The sequence below is a fragment of the Pogona vitticeps genome, chromosome 1, assembly GCF_051106095.1.
Source record: "Pogona vitticeps strain Pit_001003342236 chromosome 1, PviZW2.1, whole genome shotgun sequence".
NCBI classification, from domain to species: domain Eukaryota; kingdom Metazoa; phylum Chordata; class Lepidosauria; order Squamata; family Agamidae; genus Pogona; species Pogona vitticeps.
Window position 1 is genome coordinate 247,238,674 of NC_135783.1, and position 19,797 is coordinate 247,258,470.

The 19,797-nt window shown below is 43.9% G+C and overlaps 1 protein-coding gene across 4 annotated transcripts in view; it reads left to right on the forward strand.

The window, feature by feature from the left end:
• COL18A1 (collagen type XVIII alpha 1 chain) overlaps nt 1-19,797 on the forward strand; it is a 202,385-nt gene that overhangs the window by 179,126 nt on the left and 3,462 nt on the right. For all 4 annotated transcript variants that reach the window (XM_072985478.2, XM_078383561.1, XM_072985477.2 and 1 more), the window contains 15 exons: nt 660-695; nt 1,557-1,610; nt 2,552-2,626; nt 3,547-3,612; nt 3,726-3,768; nt 4,499-4,561; nt 6,370-6,407; nt 6,625-6,747; nt 7,856-8,009; nt 8,145-8,224; nt 9,078-9,206; nt 10,729-10,764; nt 11,824-12,144; nt 14,171-14,368; nt 14,831-14,946. In XM_072985478.2, coding sequence (XP_072841579.2) covers nt 660-695; nt 1,557-1,610; nt 2,552-2,626; nt 3,547-3,612; nt 3,726-3,768; nt 4,499-4,561; nt 6,370-6,407; nt 6,625-6,747; nt 7,856-8,009; nt 8,145-8,224; nt 9,078-9,206; nt 10,729-10,764; nt 11,824-12,144; nt 14,171-14,368; nt 14,831-14,946 — 1,532 coding nt within the window. The remainder of the gene's footprint in view (nt 1-659; nt 696-1,556; nt 1,611-2,551; nt 2,627-3,546; nt 3,613-3,725; nt 3,769-4,498; nt 4,562-6,369; nt 6,408-6,624; nt 6,748-7,855; nt 8,010-8,144; nt 8,225-9,077; nt 9,207-10,728; nt 10,765-11,823; nt 12,145-14,170; nt 14,369-14,830; nt 14,947-19,797) is intronic.

The window sequence follows — 19,797 nt, forward strand, 5'->3', positions numbered from 1 at the left end:
ACCATTCCGGTCATTTTCAACAAAAGAAAAACAACATGAATGCTTTGTTGCAGCTGTTGTTGTGTCCACGAACAGGGCAACGAACAGCAGTCATTGATGAGCTAGTTTCTTCTGGCAGGAATCATATGCCACCGACATGGAGTGACTGAATGGACAGACAGAAGGGTGCCCTTCCTAGCCAAGAGGTGGTAGCCGAGGCAGCAGCTGTCTCAGCGCCATGTAAGCACATTGAAGGCTTATGACCCCTGCTGACCAGAGCTGCTGGTACTGAAGGCTGTGACCTTGCCATAAGCATTACACTGAACTGAGATGCTCCTGTGTTCATGCTGTTTCTTGCATGTACGTGAATCTCTTTATGCCTCGGCCACTCCACCTGAGGGCCATCTCATTTCTGCTAAAGCTCACCAACAGCTGCTGATGGGAAAGGGATCCCAAGCTGCTTGGAGAAATGATGTTATTATATTTTAAATAAATTGATTTTAGGGTTAAAAAAGATCTGAGCCACCTTTGTTCATCCAGGCAAAATAATATGGATGTTCTGTATCCCATAAGAGCCATGCTGGGGAGGGGTAACAAACACTGGCGTCATTCCTCTGGAGGGCACCAAGGGCTGCTGTACTAATAATATTCACATAACTACCTTTTACATCTGCCTGCAGGGTGAATCAGGTGCAAGAGGACCTGTGGGACCAGCAGTAAGTTTTAAATGGTATCTTTATTTTTATGCAAGGAATTTACACAGATCTAACCACTCAGGAAAATATTAGTTATTGTTTCAAAATTTTAACTGTTTGATTTTTAAAAAATATTTTTTTTTACAGTGGGAATGAATCGTTGGTCAAAATCCAGTAGTATGTTGCAACCAGAGTAGGCCCATTAAATCAATGGAACATATGGAGGAGTTGACTCACTAAATCCCCACTGATTCAGTGGGTCTACTCGGATTGCGACTTATGACTGGATTTCAGCCATTGGCTCCATTGTGGTGGAGACTGATTTTGAAAAGGACAGACGTGCTTTTAGCGGCGCTCCCATTCATGCTGGTGGAGGTGCTTAGGAAAGCTGATTGATAGATTGGTCAACTGGAACATGTAGCAAAATGTTTCAGTGGGCCTTCAGCTTCCAATAGGAAGTCTCCCATTCAGACGTCCTGCTGGTCAGTCCTCCCACCCATCAAGAGACTATAAACAGATAAGGGCTCGGAGGGGACATTCCTGTCCCCTCATCTCAGTTCTTCTTTTTCAGCTAAATATATATTCTGTGATAGGTAACCTTGCATGATCTTCACATGAGCTTTGTTTGCACAGCCAGAATTGTCCCTGAAAGCTTTCATTCACAGCGGTAGAGGTTGTGTTGATAAAGCCTGGAGGTTTTCTCTGTTGCTCTATTTCAGTGCCCTTCTTTTCAGCACCCACTATCCAAGTTCACGAAATTAGGGTCTTCTGCTTCTCTATTCTTATTTGGCACTATGAATCCTGTAGTATATCACCTTGTACTTTATGCTCTCTCACTGTCTTTTCAATCCAACGTACTGTTGTTCTTTCTTTCCCTTTTAGGGGCCTCTTGGACGGCCTGGACAGAAAGGAGAAATTGGTTTCCCTGGAAGACCAGTAAGAATTTATATTTTAAAACTCTGTTTTGTTTTTTTAAATGATATATATTAAATGATACATATTAAAATTATTTTATAAACTCTGCTAGCTCTTTAATAGATAAGCATTAAGGAGGAGGGTGCAAAAACCCAAACTTCCAGAACAGGTTTTGCATTAATTTACTTGAGATCAGAACCATTAAGAGCAAAATTCAATGGAAGGTCAGCAGGCCCCCAACACCCTGCAGGGGATTCTGTGTGCAGGTGGCTCTGCAGATCTGCTGGTAGGTCAGGACTGGGAATCTTTGTAGGTTCCGTCCTCCCAAAAACAATGGAATGCTGGTTTTGAGCAAGCACAGTTGTGCCATCCCAGTGTGAAGTCCTGCCCACATCAGTCCTAGCTACACTGTGTTTATACCTGCAGTCCTTTCTGCAGTGGCTATATTGATTAAACAACCTGCCATAGTAGCCCAGACAATCAGTTCCCACTATTTTATCCACACATTCTATATCCTGTATCTGCCATGGAATGACAGGGTTTTTTTAATTACCCCATTGTTTGGTGAGTGACTCTCATGTTCAAGTGTGTGACAGGTTCAAGAACGGACAGAAAGCACCTCTGAATTTCCTTCAGGGTTCTGTGATAGCTACAAGGGGGTATTGTTCTGTGTACACTCTTAAAGTCCAGCCTGATCTTAACAGTCCTGGCCTCGTCAATGTGGTCAGCCATTGAAGACAGACTCACAATATGGTTCCCATGTCGAAAGCCCATTCACAAGGACTTTAGACATGGGAACAAAATATAGGAGGTAAATGGGGAAGTTTTTCCTCTCTCTCAACATTTTCATTCTACTTTCTGTGAGCAGTGAAATGGGTGTCTACAGTGTCCTTTAAACTCTAGGTATATAATTTGTACTGTGCAGTTACATGGTTCAATTATGTTTTGCTAATTCTGTCTAGGGTCGACCTGGCATGAATGGACTGAAGGGAGAAAAAGGTGACCCAGCCAACTCAAGTGGAAGGATGGGCCTACCGGTAAGTGAGGGAATAGGCGTGTCTGTCTGGACATTTTATTTTGTGCTGAAGATGGGCATGCAGCACTGCTAATGGTTGTACTCTGTCTACCCTGTCTGCTCTTAGAATGAGGATTTTTTATCTTTGGCATCATAAGGAACGGGGGAGGGCGCCCAAGCCACCCAGTGTGCATCTAAACAACAGTAATGTCTCTGCTCTCGTGTAACACTTCCATCAGTTTTGCCTTAGTGCACTAGCAAGTATCGGAGGAAGCCAGACACAAATAATTTTAAAGGCAACCCCACCCAAGCATTTTGGCTTTTCATGGTGCGTCCAAAGTATGATAGCCTCATTTAGTTCTTTTTTTATTCTAGAGAGAGAGAGTTAGTTCGGGCTTGCTTTTAGCCAGTACCAACATGTTTGTCTTTCTGGGTGATCCGCTATATCTATGTGAAGAGGACAGATGATCCTGTGGTAGTGTGCTACCCACTGCTGTGTAGATAGATGTCTGTCTACTGAGGCTGCACTGTGCTCTAAAGAAGAGGGCTGCAGCCAGTGAAAACATTTGCTAAATAAAACCTGTTAGTTTTAAAGGTGTCACAGGACCTTTTGTTGGTTTTGCTACAACAGGTTAACACTGCTGCCGCCTGGAAAAAATTGTTCAGCATAGAACAAGGAAGGGGAACAGGGGGCAGTATATTCCACTGTCTGTTTCTTTCCTCTTTGTTATTCTTTGCTGTGGCCATGAATAAAGTGCCTTTGCCTTGGCCCTGTGAGGGGGTTTTGTACTCCTGTGTGAGCGGTTTTATTTCATATGCAAATGCATGCTAATTCTAGCACTGTTAATTGTTGAAAGGACTTTGGCTAGTGGCCTGGTGCCTTCTCTCTACCTAGCCTTCAAAGCTGCTGTTGGATGTTTATGTTTGTCTTTTGCCCTCCAGGGCCCTCCGGGACCTCCTGGCCCACCAGGCCCTCCAGGCAACATTGTCCCTGTTTATGACAATAATGTGAGTACAGCCTAGTGGGGAAGCAGGGGGTTATCTGGTGTTTAGGACCAGGGATGTGTTGTACAATGGGGCAACCTAACTTATAATGGAAATTTTTCTATTTCAACTTTCAGGCCTTTGGTGACGTGGGCCCCCCTGGACCCCCAGGGCTACCTGGTAAGAGAGTTGTAAACCCACAGATTGGGACAGAATAGAAAAGGTGTCTGTGTGTGTGTGTGTAAAATCCCTGAGGCAAATCTAACTGCAGAGTACAGAACAGGATGTGCCATTCCTGGAGGTGAGGGAGGCATATTGGTGAAGTGGAAGGCCAGCAAGTTGGTATCAAGAAAACTTCTGGAGGTCACAAACAGCTAGTCCAGATAGAAAAGCAGGGAAGGAAGGACCTACAAACATTCCATCGGGAGACGCCTGAACATGGGAGCTTGTCTATGAGTTACACTTTGGTTGATAGAGAAAAGCCATCAAAGCATCCCTCTCAAATCCAGTCTCTCCAGCTATTTTGGGCTACTATCATTATCCCTTGGCCAGGAAGGCTAGAGCTGATATGAGTTGTACATAGGCAGGACTCAAAATATCTAGAGGGACCCAGATATTTTTGTGTGTGTGACAGATATGGTAGAGCTACAATAAAATTCCCCTTCCAAAGACTTCTAATAATATGTTTATTTAGCACCAGTCTGCCAGTCTCTGTACAGAACCATTGTATTATTCTTGGCTCAAAGTCTGTTAAAACCCAAAGGTAATATACTCAAATGGTAACTTGAATGACCCCCCTTCTCCCTATGTGCTGAATGTAATGTGGTGGCCATCTTGCTGTACTGGTGTGCTCTTCTTTCTTGCAACTTCTTTGGTATTGTCAAGCCTCATACCAGTGTTTTTTCCCTAGGCTACCAAGGTGCTCCAGGTCAGAAGGGAGAAAAGGGTGATGTGGGTCCCCCAGGGCCTCCAGGTAATTTTCCTTAAAATGCAGGACTTCTATGGGATGGCCAGTTGTTTGTCAGCACTTAAAAAAGTTTTTCCACAGACTTCTTGTAGGCGTGAAATAAGTCCCCTGTGCACTTTATCTGGTTTATGTATAAGCCAAATCTCTTCCCCTTTTTTCAGCTGTATTTTAACAACCACAGAATTTGAAAGAAAAATGTTGCTGCTCAACAAATAATCAAAGAACCATAGGGTGATAATAAACCTGGTTAAAAATGGGGGGTGGGGAGCTGGTATGTCAGAGGTACCTTCCCACTATTTCATCCTGAGTTTCTTTAGTCAGACATACTGGAGATCAAACTTAAAAGCAAAGCAGGTAGGGATTTACCATTTCCCCCCCAACTTCAACTACCAGAACTGTCCAAATATTCCCCAGGCAGAGTTCTACCAGTTATAGCCCATAGTCCTACATCTGTAGACACCTTCATTTCACTCACTTGCAGAATGCCGAGGCCTCAGAGGCTGTATGGTATTTTAGCCCTCATTTCTTGCTGCAATGCTTCTTGGGTGCAATAGTGTTTTTGCCCTTTAGCTTACATAAAGAGTGTCCCCCAAGAACTACCACAACCAGGAGGCATTGCAGCAGGAAATGAGACCTAGAATGCTAGACAGCCTCAGAGACCTTTGCTTCCTGCAGGTGAGTAAAAAGAAGCTGTTTGCAGGTATGGATCTGGAGGCAGCAACTCCTAGAATTGTTGGACCATTCTGCTAGCTGAAGTTTTCCTTCCTTCCTTCCTTCCTTCCTTCCTTCCTTCCTTCCTTTCCTTTCTTTTAAAGGGGGTATATGCCTAAAAGCAGGCATCAAAACATTGAATTGTCATCCTTCCCTTTTACAGTACAGGAAGCCAAATCTGAAAACTATGTGCTGGCTTTTTGAATGTTAACTTAGAACTGATTGATTCACTCAATACCTTTTGAAGTTGAAAACATCACAACTTTGTTGGAATGTTTAGGGAAAAACATACTTGGATATTTTACACATACCTGGTTTGTGTGCAAGGCATACATCTATTGGATAGCTCAGTGGTTTTAGGTATCTGACTGCAGAGCCAGAAGTTGGAAGTTCAATTCCCCATTGTGCCTCCTTGACAGGATTGGATTTGATGATTCATAGGGTCCATTCCAGCTTTGTAGTTTTAAGATTAACTGCAGAAGTGCAGGTTGCTTTCTAGAAAGCACACTGTTCAGGTTTTATATTTGAACTGTTGAAGACCCATAGAATGATTCTTTGAACTTGCCTTCTGTAATTTTCTGGCAAGAGGGATTCTCTAAGGTATTTTTGTTTTATTTTGTTTTTTTGTTTTCTCCAGCTGTATTGGCCTCCTAATCATTTATTCTCCATTATCATTGCTACCAAAACCACTTCAAAGAATTGCAAGCCTGCCTTTCTTTAATGTTCATTACCATTCCTTTCCATATCAGTTGACATATGACAACCCTGTCTTTATTTAAATCATTTTTAGAACATTTTCCCCAATCAGGCAGTCTCCAAGTTTGGACCATAATTTTCTTCAATCCCAATGTATCAAGGTTAGAATGCTTTTTGGGGGAGCTGTAAGTGACACATCTGGAAGGTGCTGGGACGGGGAACCCTCTTTTAAGAATTCACAAAAATGCATGTAAACAGGAGAGTGTTTTCCAAAATAGTCATCTGGTGATTAAATGTCTGTGTAGTTTCTGCCTTGAAGACCTTGTAGTTTGAGAAAGAGATTGTACCAAGGATCTTTGTCATTAAGAGCATCTAACTCTTCTCTCTTTTCTTTCTTCTTCACAAAGGCCCTTACAATCTTGAGAGATTTAACTTTCCCATTGGGGTAAGTATTGTTTGTTTAGGAAGAATCATAGTAACAGTCTGTTACATAGTATTAGAACTGTTACATAGTATTTTAACTCATTAGAACAATTAGTTAAAACTGTTAAAAAAATACCCTTAGCAGTTTAAAGGTAAGCTTTATCTCTACAACTAGATGACCCTAATATTTGAGGTGAGGCATTTGGTTATGAATCTGCTTGTGCCATCACTTTCTATAGGGAGAAAAAGGAGAGAGAGGTGACCCTGGGACGAAAGGTGAAAAAGGTGAGCCAGGCGGCGGAGGATTGTTTGGACCAAGCATTGCTGGACCTCCAGGTCCCCCAGGATACCCTGGAATTCCGGTGAGAGATGCCGTAATGCCTTGTAAAAATGGTGATGGCCCTCTTTGCAAAGTGGTATATACCTCTGCATCCCTGGATATTTTCCAAAGTGGAGGAAGTTGAGAACTTTGAGGGGTGGGGTGGGCTCAGAGGGAAACGCGTTAAGTCCCCAAAGATCAAGGGTTCTTAAATGCCCTTACTCTGAAGCAAGAAGTTGAATGCATTTATGTGAACTCATAATGCTCTGGAGCTGTTTAGTGGCAGCTTTTCAGTATATTTGAAACACCTCTAGGCAATATTTGGAGAGAATAACAGTCCCTTCCATGTTAGTTTCTCAATGGTATGGTCTGGAGTGTCTTACATTGTGATGCAGGTCTGGATCCTTCTTGTCTCACATACTCTAAATGCTTTTTCTGTTTTAGCTTTTGTTCATCCCATCCAGATAATTGAATTTGGCAGCCGTGCTTTGTCTTTTGTCCAGGCAGGCTTGGCCCTGCCCTTAGGCAAAGGGAAGTAGCTGCCTCAGGTGGCAAATCTCCTTTTACATCAGGCAGTTGATCAAAATGTGTGATGGTTACATTTGTAATGACCATAGGTGTAAGGACCGGTACTGTTATTTGGGTAAGACTTGTCCCCCAGATGTTTCTCCTCCTTCCATGAGACTGCAGACCATTATAATTGCTTTGACTAAAGCATCAGTGGCAGGAGCAAAAAGAAGAAGGCACCTGAGAGGAGAGTCGGGCAGAAATGTGGGCAACACCTGCAATCACAGGTGGTTCCTTGAGGAGAATGTTAGCTAAGTGGCTAACATTGTTTTGGCTTGTATGAATTGGCTCAGGCCAGTGATGTTTCTTGATGAGGAGGCTCAAACTGGTTACTGAGAGTGGTCAAGAGGGTGTCCGTCTGCCACATCACCCTGGGAAGAAATACTGATGTTTTGAGGTAAAGAAAATGGAAAGGCGGGGGGGGGGTTTGAACTATACATGTAAGTTGAATTACACTGATTGCTCAAACTAATTGCTTTTAATGAGTGGGTGATTTTGCATTTGGGTGTAGAATTAAGATACACAGCCTTTCTTTTCTTACACTCCCATAGTTTTAATGATGTGTGTGCTATTTGCTTTCTCAGGGACCCAAAGGTGACAGTATTAGGGGTCCACCTGGACCTCCAGGTCCGCAAGGACCTCCAGGTGCAGGATACGAGGGACGTGCCGGGAACCCAGGCCCTCCTGGTCCTCCAGGCCCTCCTGGCCCTCCTTCTTTCCCAGGACCTCATAGGCAATGTGAGTAGGTGTCTCTCCTCCTATTTGCCTATTTGTTTCAAGTAGCCTTGTGCTGGAATTCAGGTGGTTCAGAAAGTAGGTTGTGGAGACTTGCATAGTTAAGTTCCAGTTTTCTTTTTTCTTTTTCTTTTCCAGCAATAAGCGTTCCTGGACCACCTGGGCCACCAGGACCACCAGGACCTCCAGGAATTAGTGATGCCTCTTCTTCTTCTGGGGTGAGAAAATGGGCCAGAAACATATACCAAGCAAATAGTTTACGTGTGAGAGCAACTTCGGCAGGAGGGTGGAGGTGGGCAAGCTAAATTCTTGTGAATGGCCCCGATTTCACATGAGTATTCTTAACTGAACCATTAACTAATTGGGTAGAGATTGTCACTGCCAAGGTGACTGCAAAAACAGCACCAGCAAACATTCGCAACCAACACTTGCATTAAAGGAGTAACATTCTACACTACTCTGATGAGTTCCTAGTATACTGAGAACATTGTAATGAGTCTTTGAAAATTACTGGCTAGAATCCTATGGATTATTTACAGCAGCATAAGCACATGAATTGCATTGGGAAATTCCCAATAGTTAAAGAGCTGTCACTTGTATCTCAGCTACTAGGAGTTAGCTGCTGCAGTTTCTGTTATTACACTTACACCAGTGTAGCTGTATTAAACACAGTAACAGCATAAGCAGTGATGACAACGGGTTGGTTTGGTTTCTGGCGTTGACCAACATATGTGATGCAACTATATTGTTCTGTATAAGCAGAAGGATTAAACCAAGAGCTATTAATATGCTGGTTATATAGAGAGTGTGCCAGGTAAGTACGCTTTGTTCTGTTAGCCAGATAAAGTGACTGTGTTCAGGTACTGATTAAAAGTCGTATTAGTGGTTTGAGAAGCCTGATGCCTCTTTGTTAAAGTTCCAGTTTCATTGAATGCAAACCTTGCAAATGTAGTCACGTGCATACTATGTTAGTGAAAATTTAACAGATTGAAGCATTTCAAAGGTGATGAATGGCAGCGAAGGTGTACTTTTGGGGCTGTTTTAGCTATCAAATCATTTGTTTCCCAACAGCTGCGGATCTTTCCAACATATCAGAGTATGATGGGCAGAGGTCATGAAATACCTGAAGGCCAGCTTCTTTTCATCCGGGATAGAGAAGAGCTCTACATCCGTGTTCGCAATGGTTTCAGGAGAGTCCTTGTGAGTACCCTATACATATGTAGAGACTTGGTATTGGCAGCATTGGGTGTAAAGCTTCATGGGGAGAATGATTTCCCTTTTTAGGGTAAAGGTTGTACATTCAGATTAATGCTGTACGAGAAGCTCTGTTCAGGCATCCAGAAAGGGTTAATTTGAAAATGTGAGCCTACCACCGATCACTATCTCCATGTTGTTATGTGACGTCAAGTCACTTCTGACTTTCAGTGACTAGAGGTGGGCATGAACCGTGGTTCGTCGGTTTGTGCCAGTTTGGCCCTCCAGCCGCACAGCTGTTCCACAGGTGCCCCAGCTTCCCAGCCCCACCTCATTTGGTGGGTGCCCACTCACAGGCAGTTATTAGACCCATTTCCACTGGAGAATAGGATGGAAGGTTCTCCAGACTGGCATACTGTCTGTGACACACCCTGAATACACTGGCTGAAATTGCTTGGTGTAGTAAATTACTTAGGAGTAGACATTTTGAACCAGTGGAGATTTGGTAAGCCAACTCCAATGCACCCTCTAATTTTCAGCCCCGCTTGGCAGGGCTCCGCCTCTCTCTCTCGTGTGATTCCACACGCGCCCACGCACTGGGTTCTGCTGCAACCGGAACCTAATGTGATTGCTGCGCAGAGGAAGAAGACAGCTGCATGCAGGGAGGCAGAGATGTGCGCCCGTGCGTGCACCCAACTTTGGTCAACTCCTTAATGAGGTCCATTGATTCAAATGGGCCTACTCTAGTTGTAGCTTACTAGACTAAGCAACAGGATTTCAGCCAATATCATCACACCCCACAATGCTGCTGTGTGGCCTAATGAAGGCCTCAGCAGCAGCTCTTTATGAATTCCTGTTTATACTTGGTCATGTCAGTAGCGGGAGGGGGGAAGCTGAATCGATTATGAGCCTGTTCTCCAAACTTTGGCCTCAGTAGCAGTTAGCCCAGGGTTTTGAACTTGGGCTATTCATGCTGCAGACTCTCCCTAATTCCAAACTGCAGGTGCATGTGTGTTTTTTTCTGTATCTCACAGTTCAGTGAATCTTGCCAGAGGCCAGCTTCCAGCACATCTTCTTCATTAAGTTATTTTATTCAAAAGGCAGAATATAGTTGGAAGGGCACCTGCCCCTCCTTTCTAAGGCTGTTTACGATTGTTTCTGAATTAGCATGTACTGTATTGCTTAACCTCCTCCAGTCATTTTGTTTATGTTCAGATTACCTTACTGATTTTAAATGTTACCAAGAAGCAGTTGAGTTGCCTTATACCAGGATCTTTAGTGGTTCAGATTTGCATTTATTTTAGTGGCACTGATGTAGTGGCTTGCTAACTGACAATTAATGTGAAAATGGCAAAATTCAAAATAGTACTTGGGTTCTGGTGTTGGGTAGTGTAGCTACAACTGGGAGTGTGAATTCTAGGCTGGGAATTAAATCGTTTACAACATGGATTCATTGGATGATCTTAGATATGCCTTCAGGTTGTTTCCAGTTCTGAATGCTATAGTAATGGTTTTGACTTCATTTCAGCTTGAGGACAGGATATCCCTCTCTGGCCCTGGGCTGGTGAGTGAAACATCTTTATTTGGCATTGTGCCATGCTAATATTATAAACTTTTAGAATTCCTTTGTTGCACTCATCTTCAGATGCTGTTTCATGTTCTTATCTGATTGGTGTCACCATAAGCCATGGTATGTGTTTATCAGAGTTAGTTGTTTTAGCCAGTGGTTCCCAACCTTGGACAATTCAAGTGTTCTTAGACTGCAACTCCTAGAAACCCCAGGCAGCACAGCTGGTGGTGAAGGCTTCTGGGAATTGCAGTCCAGGAACACATCTGGGTTACCCAAGGTTGGGAACCACTGGCTTAAGCCATGAATTGCAGGACTGGAGACCAAAACAAATTGCTCTTTGACATTCCCATTTCAACTTTGTTTCGAGTTCATTTTTCTCTTTCCTCTTTTGTCAATTCCTGTAGGCTCCTGTTTCCAGGTGGGAAAACAAGTCACAGTAGAAGGTTCAGATGCTACAGCAAGCCATGATTTAAACAAGCAGAATCTGCATGCCATGAACAAACCAGATTGTTTTTATGGCTTGTTCAAAAAAAACATGCTCATTAGTAAAAGTGGGGTCACATGGTAGGTTTTAACAGTCCTCATAATGGCTTGACTTGGCATGCAGTTACAGTCTTTATGCACACATGTTTTTACTGCTTGGATTTTAATAGGTAGTGACCCCTGCTGTGCTTTTAAGGATATATCAAGAGTAGAAATTCAGACACTCTATCCGGGGAAGAGTTCAGCTTCCATGATTTAGTCACAGTGAACCATGAAGGATTTCATGCCACCAGAATTGATTTGTAGTGATGGAGTTTGCTATAGCTTGGCCTCTGTTGATAATAGAACTGTATTCCACTGTGAGGGCACAAAATTTGGTTTTGGCATGATTTCAGATGCTCCATAGCACTTATTATTTATGTAAGCCGCCCCAAGTAGACATGGTCTAGAGGGGCGGGGTAAAAATCAAATCAAATAAAATCAAATAAATAAATAAATAAATAAATACAATAAAATAAAATAAAATAAAATAAAATAAATAAATAAGAGAAAGTTGTTGTTCTTTTCCAGGACAATGAGGTATATGATAGGCCTTCCAGTGCCCATTACTCACACGGAGGAGGAACAGCCTCATCTGGATCTCAGCGCCCTTTCCAGCAGCATTTGCCTGTGCATTCACACCGGGAGTACGGTGCTTACTCCACTGCCAAGCCTTGGAGAGGAGATGAGAGTGCCATCAACCAACATCGCCTCCCTGAGCATCCTGCCGTCCACCAGCCTCAGCAGGGAGTACAACACCAGCAGGAGCCCTTGAATGCCTTCTTTCTTAACAATCGCCAGCCAGAGGCAGTTCCTTCTGCTGTTCATACACATCATGATTTCCAGCCTGCTGTGAGTAGCTGGCATACCCTTCACCCCCTACATTAGGTCTGCTACTATTCCCAAAGTGATCCTGCAGAAGGAGATTCAGGGCGGTGTCATTCACACAGCTGATTCCAGTAAATGAAGGTCAAGGCTCTGTGGCAGAAATTACAGATCCCACACCACTGGGACATTGGTCTATGGATGTACCCATGGAGAATCATACCACTGGGTCCATCCACCTAACAGACAGGCTGTGAGAAAAGGATTACAGAGGCCTGTACACAGGTTGGGTTAGATGCCTAAGCCAGGGATCAGGGCCAGTGTTGGCTGACTGCTGACCCATGTGCTTCCCAACTTCACCCAGTCTGTCCTGGGCTGAGAGGCTCCCAGGTGGGTTGCTGGGATCCCAGGGCATTCAAAATGGCTCTTGTGAGGGACTGATTTGTTCATCCTGTGTGGCTGTATAAACAGAAAGTCCTCTTCTTAAAGTCATTCCATCCTATTAGCGTGTTCTTCATGTTGATGTTGTGTAACACACGGAGTTTCTGAGGAGGTGGCTGCTCCAGGTGGGCCTCGAGGCCTGCTTGGGTCTGCTCCCAAAATCCTGGGTGTTCATGTATTCAAGTGGTGTGGGCAGTCCCAGGTAACAAGCAGTCCTGGCAGCCTACCGACCGTCTTTCTTCCTTTTCTGTAAGAAGGAGCAGCACAGGCTTTCTTTGGTCACATTTGGATTTTTTTACACAGACACCCCTGCTTCTATGCCATAAAAGACACAAAAACAAAACAGCTATTTTGCCACCTTCTGCCAAAAGCTACTAAAGGAAAGGCGGGGAGGGGTGTGCGTGCAATGAAAACCTCTGAATATACTGTATATGGTGAATATATTAACAATATGACATTCGGAGAAGTATAACTACAATTTTGTCACTGTCTGTAAATTTCTATATACAGTGGTGCCTCGCTTAATGAGCGCCCCGTTTAACAACAAATCCGGATAGCGATTAGGTTTTTGTGATCGCTAAAGTGATTGCATAACGATGTTTTGAATGGTAAAAAATTGCTTTGCGATAATCGGTAAGCTGTTTCGCTTACCGATTTTCGCATAGCGATTTTTTTCCAACAGCTGATTGGCGGTTCCATAATGGCCACCAGAAAAAAATGTCCACCCGCTCTTTTTTGGGATGGATTCCTCGCTTACCGGGCAGTGAAAATGGCTGCCGTTTTTGCTTAAAGGTACGTTTTTCCCCCATTGGAACGCATTGAAGGGGTTTCAGTGCATTTCAATGGGGGTTTTAAAATCGCATAGCGATGTTTTCGGTTAGCGGCAATTTTTGCCGCACCAATTAACAGCGCTATGCAAGGCACCACTGTATTAGGAAAATACTCTTTTTTTACTGTATAGAAAGTGTTTATGTCACAGAATACAGGTACATCTTTTATTCAAGTCATGATAACTGCAATGACACTGAGGATGATGCTGCCTTGTGGGCAGTGCACATTCTTATTTATTTGGCTTCCATTCATTCCCAGTCATCCTTTGCAGAGCTCATGGCAGCAGGCATGACTGCTTCCTTGCCCAAACCTTCAGGTTGCCCTCATCACAACCCTGAGAAATAGATAAGCGTAAGGTGTGGTGATTGGCTGAGGGCCACCCCATAGGTTTCATAGTCAGGCGAAGATATCAGTTTGGTTCTTCACAGTCCTGATCTCTAACTACTGCACCACACTAGCTTCTTGGACAAGGCAACCCCTGAACAGGCAGCGTCTTCCAGCAGCATCCCTCCAGCTAGCCCTGGGATAAATAACAGGATGGGCTCCTGCCGCCTCTTCCGAGACCAGATACCTCCCAGTTGCCAGGACGCTTGGTAGAAGCCAACCAGCATCTGAAGAGTCCTGAGACCAGTGCTTCGCTGCTTAACTGGTGGTGGCCATGCCATTTTCTCACCACCTAGGGCCTCTGTCTGTTAGAATCATCAGGGGCAAAGTGGTGTTGATAGCGACGTGACATACGGAGATGGGCTGTTCCTCACATGTGGTCTTTTTGCTTTTCTAGCTTCACCTTATAGCCTTGAACACTCCCTTGAGTGGCAGCATGCGTGGCATCCGAGGAGCTGACTTCCAGTGTTTCCAGCAAGCCAGGGAAGTTGGGCTGACAGGCACTTTCCGAGCATTCCTTTCCTCCCGCTTGCAAGACCTCTACAGCATTGTGCGCAGAGCAGACAGGAGCACGGTGCCTATAGTCAATCTCAGGGTAGGTCTAGTCACAAGCCTGAAGAAACTAAACTCTAACAAAAGCGGAAGCTCAGACGCGCAGCTCAGTAAACAAAATGTTGGAGACGGGTTTCGGAAATGATAGAAAACTGTACTGGCAATGGTACAGCATTTTTGTGCACATCAATGAGAGTCTCTACCTTGAACACGGAAAGATTCAAAATGTAATTCTGCAAGGAGTTGCTTTGTACTCAAACTACTGGCTACCTTATTCTTAGACCCTTAGGCGGGTGTCTCTCCAGGACAGCATCCCCAGGGATTCTCTGACTAAAGAGCTTGTGGGTTGAATCTAATACCATCCACATGCACATCATGTGCTTTTCTAAGGACTTAAAGAGTTTTTGCAGTGAAAAGACTGAGATTTCCTCAGGCAGAGTCCTTGTCAGACAAGCAGAAATTCCATGCTTATTCAGATGCATTGCCTTTTCTCCTTCTTTTGTAGGATGAAATGCTATTTAATAACTGGGAGAGCCTCTTCTCAGGCTCTGAGGCTCCATTCAGAACCGGGGGTCGCATCCTCTCCTTTGATGGAAGGGACGTCCTGAGAGATTCTGCATGGTAGGTGTGTGGGGGGGGAAGAGACTTGTTTGTTTGAACATGGGAGATCTGGGAATGTGCTTTAGTTGCATGTTTGCTGTATCCACCCAGCTGGGCCTGGCCTCTTCATGGCCCCACAGCTCCAGAGGCATCAAAGAAGATGCCTCATCTTTATAAACAGAAGCATTTGTTTATGGCTGGTAGTTTTGTTTGTCTTCCCCCCCCCCCCCGCCCCACAAGCTTCATCTGATGTTCCATTTGGGGCAAGTTTGCAATAGTAAATGTTTTCAGAAGTCAAGTCAATTTGTTTTGCCAGACATTCATAATACTATTTCCCTTGCTGAAAGATCGAGCACAAATTCAAGAGGCCGAGCAACTCTTTTAGCCTGCTGACAATTTGATCTGTTTCTCCTCTACCTCGGTAACAGTTTGTTCCTAGAAGACAGAACTTGGATTACAGCTCCCAGCATCCCTATCACTATTGTCATCAGGACAGCTGCTGAAGGATTCTGCGAGCTGTAGTCCAACAAGTAACTTTTCTAAATTCTGATGTATATATAGGTATCCATGAGTTATGCTAGAGGAGATCATAGTCTCCCCCCTCCCCATATGAACTGCAGATCCCCTTGAAAAATCAAAACAAAACATGATTTTTGAAGGGCATATATGTGCAGAAAGGGAAGGAAGAAGGTATTGTGGCCCTTTTGTTTTGTTTCTTTAGTCGTTTAGTCGTGTCCGACTCTTCATGACCCCATGAACCAGAGCACGCCAGGCCCTCCTATCTTCCACTGCCTCCGGGAGTTGTGTCAAATTCATGTTGGTTGCTTCGCAGACACTGTCCAGCCATCTCATCCTCTGTCGTCCCCTTCTCCTCTTGCCGTCACACCTTCCTAACATCAAGGTCTTTTCCAAGGAATCTTCTCTTCTCATGAGATGGCCAAAGTATTGGAGCCTCAGCTTCAGGATCTGTCCTTCCAGTGAGCACTCAAGGTTGATTTCCTTCAAAATGGATAGGTTTGTTCTTGCAGTCCAGGGGACTCTCAAGAGCCTCCTCCAGCACCACAATTCAAAAGCATCAATTCTTCAGCAGTCAGCTTTCTTTATGGTCCAGCTCTCACTTCCATTCATCACTACAGGGAAAACCATAGCTTTGACTATGCAGACTTTTGTTGGCAAGGTGATGTCTCTGCTTTTTAAGATGCTTTCAAGGTTTGTCATCGCTTCCCTCCCAAGAAGCAGGCATCTTTTAATTTCGTGGCTGCTGTCTCCATCTGCAGTGATCATGGAGCCCAAGAAAGTAAAATCTGTCACTGCCTCCATATATTCCCCTTCTGTTTCCCAGGAGGTGATGGGACCAGTGGCCATGATCTTAGTTTTTATGAGGTTGAGCTTCATACCGTTTTTTGCAGTCTCCTCTTTCACCCTCATTACAAGGTTCCTTAATTCCTCCTCACTTTCTGCCATCAGAGTGGTATCATCTGCATATCGGAGGTTGTTGATGTTTCTTCCGGCAATCTTAATTCCGGCTTGGGATTCCTCAGTCCAGCCTTTCGCATGATGTATTCTGCCTATAAGTTGAATAAGCAGGGGGACAATATACAGCCTTGTCGTACTACTTTCCCAATTTTGAACCAATCAGTTGTTCCATATCTGGTTCTAATTATTGCTTCCTGTCCCATGTATAGATTTCTCAAGAGATAGATAAGGTGGTGAGGCACTCCCATTTCTTTAAGGACTTGCCATAGTTTGTTGTGGTCCACACAGTCAAAGGCTTTTGCATAATCAATGAAGCAGAAGTAGATGTTTTTCTGGAACTCTCTGGCTTTCTCCATAATCCAGCGCATGTTAGCAATTTGGTCTCGAGTTCCTCTGCCTCTTCGGAATCCAGCTTGTACTTCTGGGAGTTCTCGGTCCACATACTGCTGAAGCCTACCTTGGAGGATTTTGAGCATAACCTTGCTAGCGTGTGAAATGAGTGCAATTGTGCGGTAGTTGGAGCATTCTTTGGCACTTCCCTTCTTTGGTATTGGGATGTAGACTGATCTTTTCCAGTCCTCTGGCCACTGTTGAGTTTTCTAAACTTGCTGGCATATTGAATGTAGCACCTTAACAGCATCATCTTTTAAGATTTTAAATATTTCAGCTGGAATGCCATCACCTCCACTGGCCTTGTTGTTAGCCAGGCTTTCTAAGGCCCACTTGACTTCACTCTCCAGGATGTCTGGCTCTAGGTCAGCAACTACATTGTCTGGGTTTTCCGGGATATCCAAATCTTTCTGGTATAATTCCTCTATTTATTCTTACCACCTCTTCTTGATGCCTTCTGCTTCTGTGAGGTCCCTTCCATTTTTGTCCTTTATCATGTCCATCCTTGCACCAAAGGTTCCTCTGATATCTCCAATTTTCCTGAACAGATCTCTGGTTTTTCCTTTTCTGTTATTTTCCTCTATTTCTTTGCATTGTTCATTTAAGAAGGCTCTCTTGTCTCTCCTTGCTATTCTTTGGAAGTCTGCATTCAAATTTCTGTAACTTTCCCTATCTCCCCTGCATTTTGTTTCCCTTCTCCTCTCTGCTATTTGTAAGGCTTCCTTTGACAGCCACTTTGCTTTCTTGCATTTCCTTTTCTTTGGGATGGTTTTTGTTGCTGCCTCCTGTACAATGTTACGAGCCTCTATCCAAAGTTTTTCAGGCACTCTGTCCACCAAATCTAGTTCCTTAAATCTGTTCTTCACTTCCACTGTGTATTCATAAGGGATTTGATTTAGATTATACCTGAGTAGCCCAGTGGTTTTTCCTACTCTCTTCAGTTTAAGCTTGAATTTTGCTATGAGAAGCTGATGATCAGAGCCACAATCAGCTCCGGGTCTTTTTTTTGCTGACTGTATAGAGCTTCTCCATCTTTGGCTGCAGAGAATATAATCAATCTGATTTCGATATTGCCCATCTGGTGATTTCCATGTATAGAGTCGCCTCTTGTGTTATTGGAAAAGAGTGTTATTACCAGCTTGTTCTCTTGACAAAACTCTATTAGCCTTTGCCCTGCTTCATTTTGAACTCCAAGGCCAAACTTCCCTGTTGTTCCTTTTATCTCTTGACTCCCTACTTTGGCATTCCAGTCCCCTAGAATGAGAAGAACATCTTTCTTTGGTGTCAATTCTAGAAGGTGTTGTAAATCTTCATAAAATTGTTCAATTTCAGTCTCCTCAGCAATGGAGGTTGGTGCATAAACTTGGATTATTGTGATGTTGAAAGGTCTGCCTTGGATTCGTATTGACATCATTCTATCATTTTTGAGATTGTATCCCATTACAGCTTTGCCCACTCTTTTGTTGACTTTGAGGGCTACTCCATTCTTTCTACGGGATTCTTGCCCACAATAGGAGACATGATAATCATCTGAGTTGAATTCACCCATTCCTGTCCATTTTAGTTCACTGACGCCCAGGATGTCAAGGTTTATTCTTGCCATCTCCTGTTTGACCACCTCCAGCTTCCCAAGGTTCATAGATCTTACATTCCAGGTTCCTATGCAATATTTTTCTTTGCAGCATCGGACTTTCCTTTCACTTCCAGGCACGTCCACTGCTGAGTGTCCTTTCGGCTTTGACCCAACCACTTCATTAGCTCTGGAGCTACTTGTACTTGTCCTCCGCTCTTCCTCAGTAGTATGTTGGACGCCTTTTGACCTGAGGGTCCCATCTTCCAGCGTCATATCTTTTAGCCTTTTGTTTCTGATCATGGGGTTTTCTTGGCAAAGATACTGGAGTGGAATTGTTGGTTCCTACTCCAGGTGGATTGCGTTTAGTCAGAACTCTCCACTATGACCTGTCCGTCTTGGGTGACCCTGCATGGCATAGCCCATAGCTTCTCCGAGTTGCTCAAGCCCCTTCGCCACGACAAGGCAGCAATTAGATTACTGTAATTCTCTCTATGTGGGGCTGCCTTTGGGACTGCTACGGGGACTGCAACAGGTCCAGAATGCAGCGGCCAGACTTCTGAGAAAATACCAACATATCTCCCCCACCCTGGCCGCCCTACACTGCCTACCTGTTTTCTTCCGTACCTTTTTCAAGGTGATGATACTAACCTATAAGACCCTAAATAGTTTGGGACCTTGATATCTGGCCGAGCGTCTCCTTCCAGTTAGGTCTGCCCGTCCTATAAGATTGTCACAGGCAGGGCGGCTGAGAGTTCTGAGCCTGAGAGAGGCCCAGAAAGCCACTAGAAATCAGGCCTTCTCGGCAGTAGCGCCACAATTATGGAACTCTTTTGCCTGACGTCTGCCTGGCCCCTTCACTGGGCATTTTCAAAAAGCTACTAAAAACCTGGCTATTTAGACTGGCCTTCCCTGAATAAACTACACTCTGATACAATAGTATCCAATAATATAACTTCTATCATACAGTACTGCCATGTTCCATGTTTTTATTTTTGTCTATGCTTCTAATTGTATTTATTGTATTATAATTTTATCCTCACTTCCCTTTATGATTTTTGATTTTTACCCCTATGTATTAATGTTGATATTTGCTATTCTGTTACTCTGTTTTTTATTTGCTGTAAACCACCCAGAGTGGCCTTGACTGCCAGATGGGTGGTTAAGTAAGTAAGTACGTAAGTACGTAAGTAAGTAAGTAAGTAAGTACGTAAGTAAGTAAGTAAGTAAGTAAGTAAGTAAGTAAGTAAGTAAGTAAGTACTAGAGACACCAATATTGCAGGGAAGCTTCCTCTGAATCTCCTCTATAAGCCCTCCATGTTTGGTGAAGACTGGGTTTCAGATGTCTGAATTATACACCCACAAAGAGGGGGTCCCCCAGGAAGGTTCACCACTCCCCAGGCACCTAGATACACCAACATCACAGAGAAGCTTCT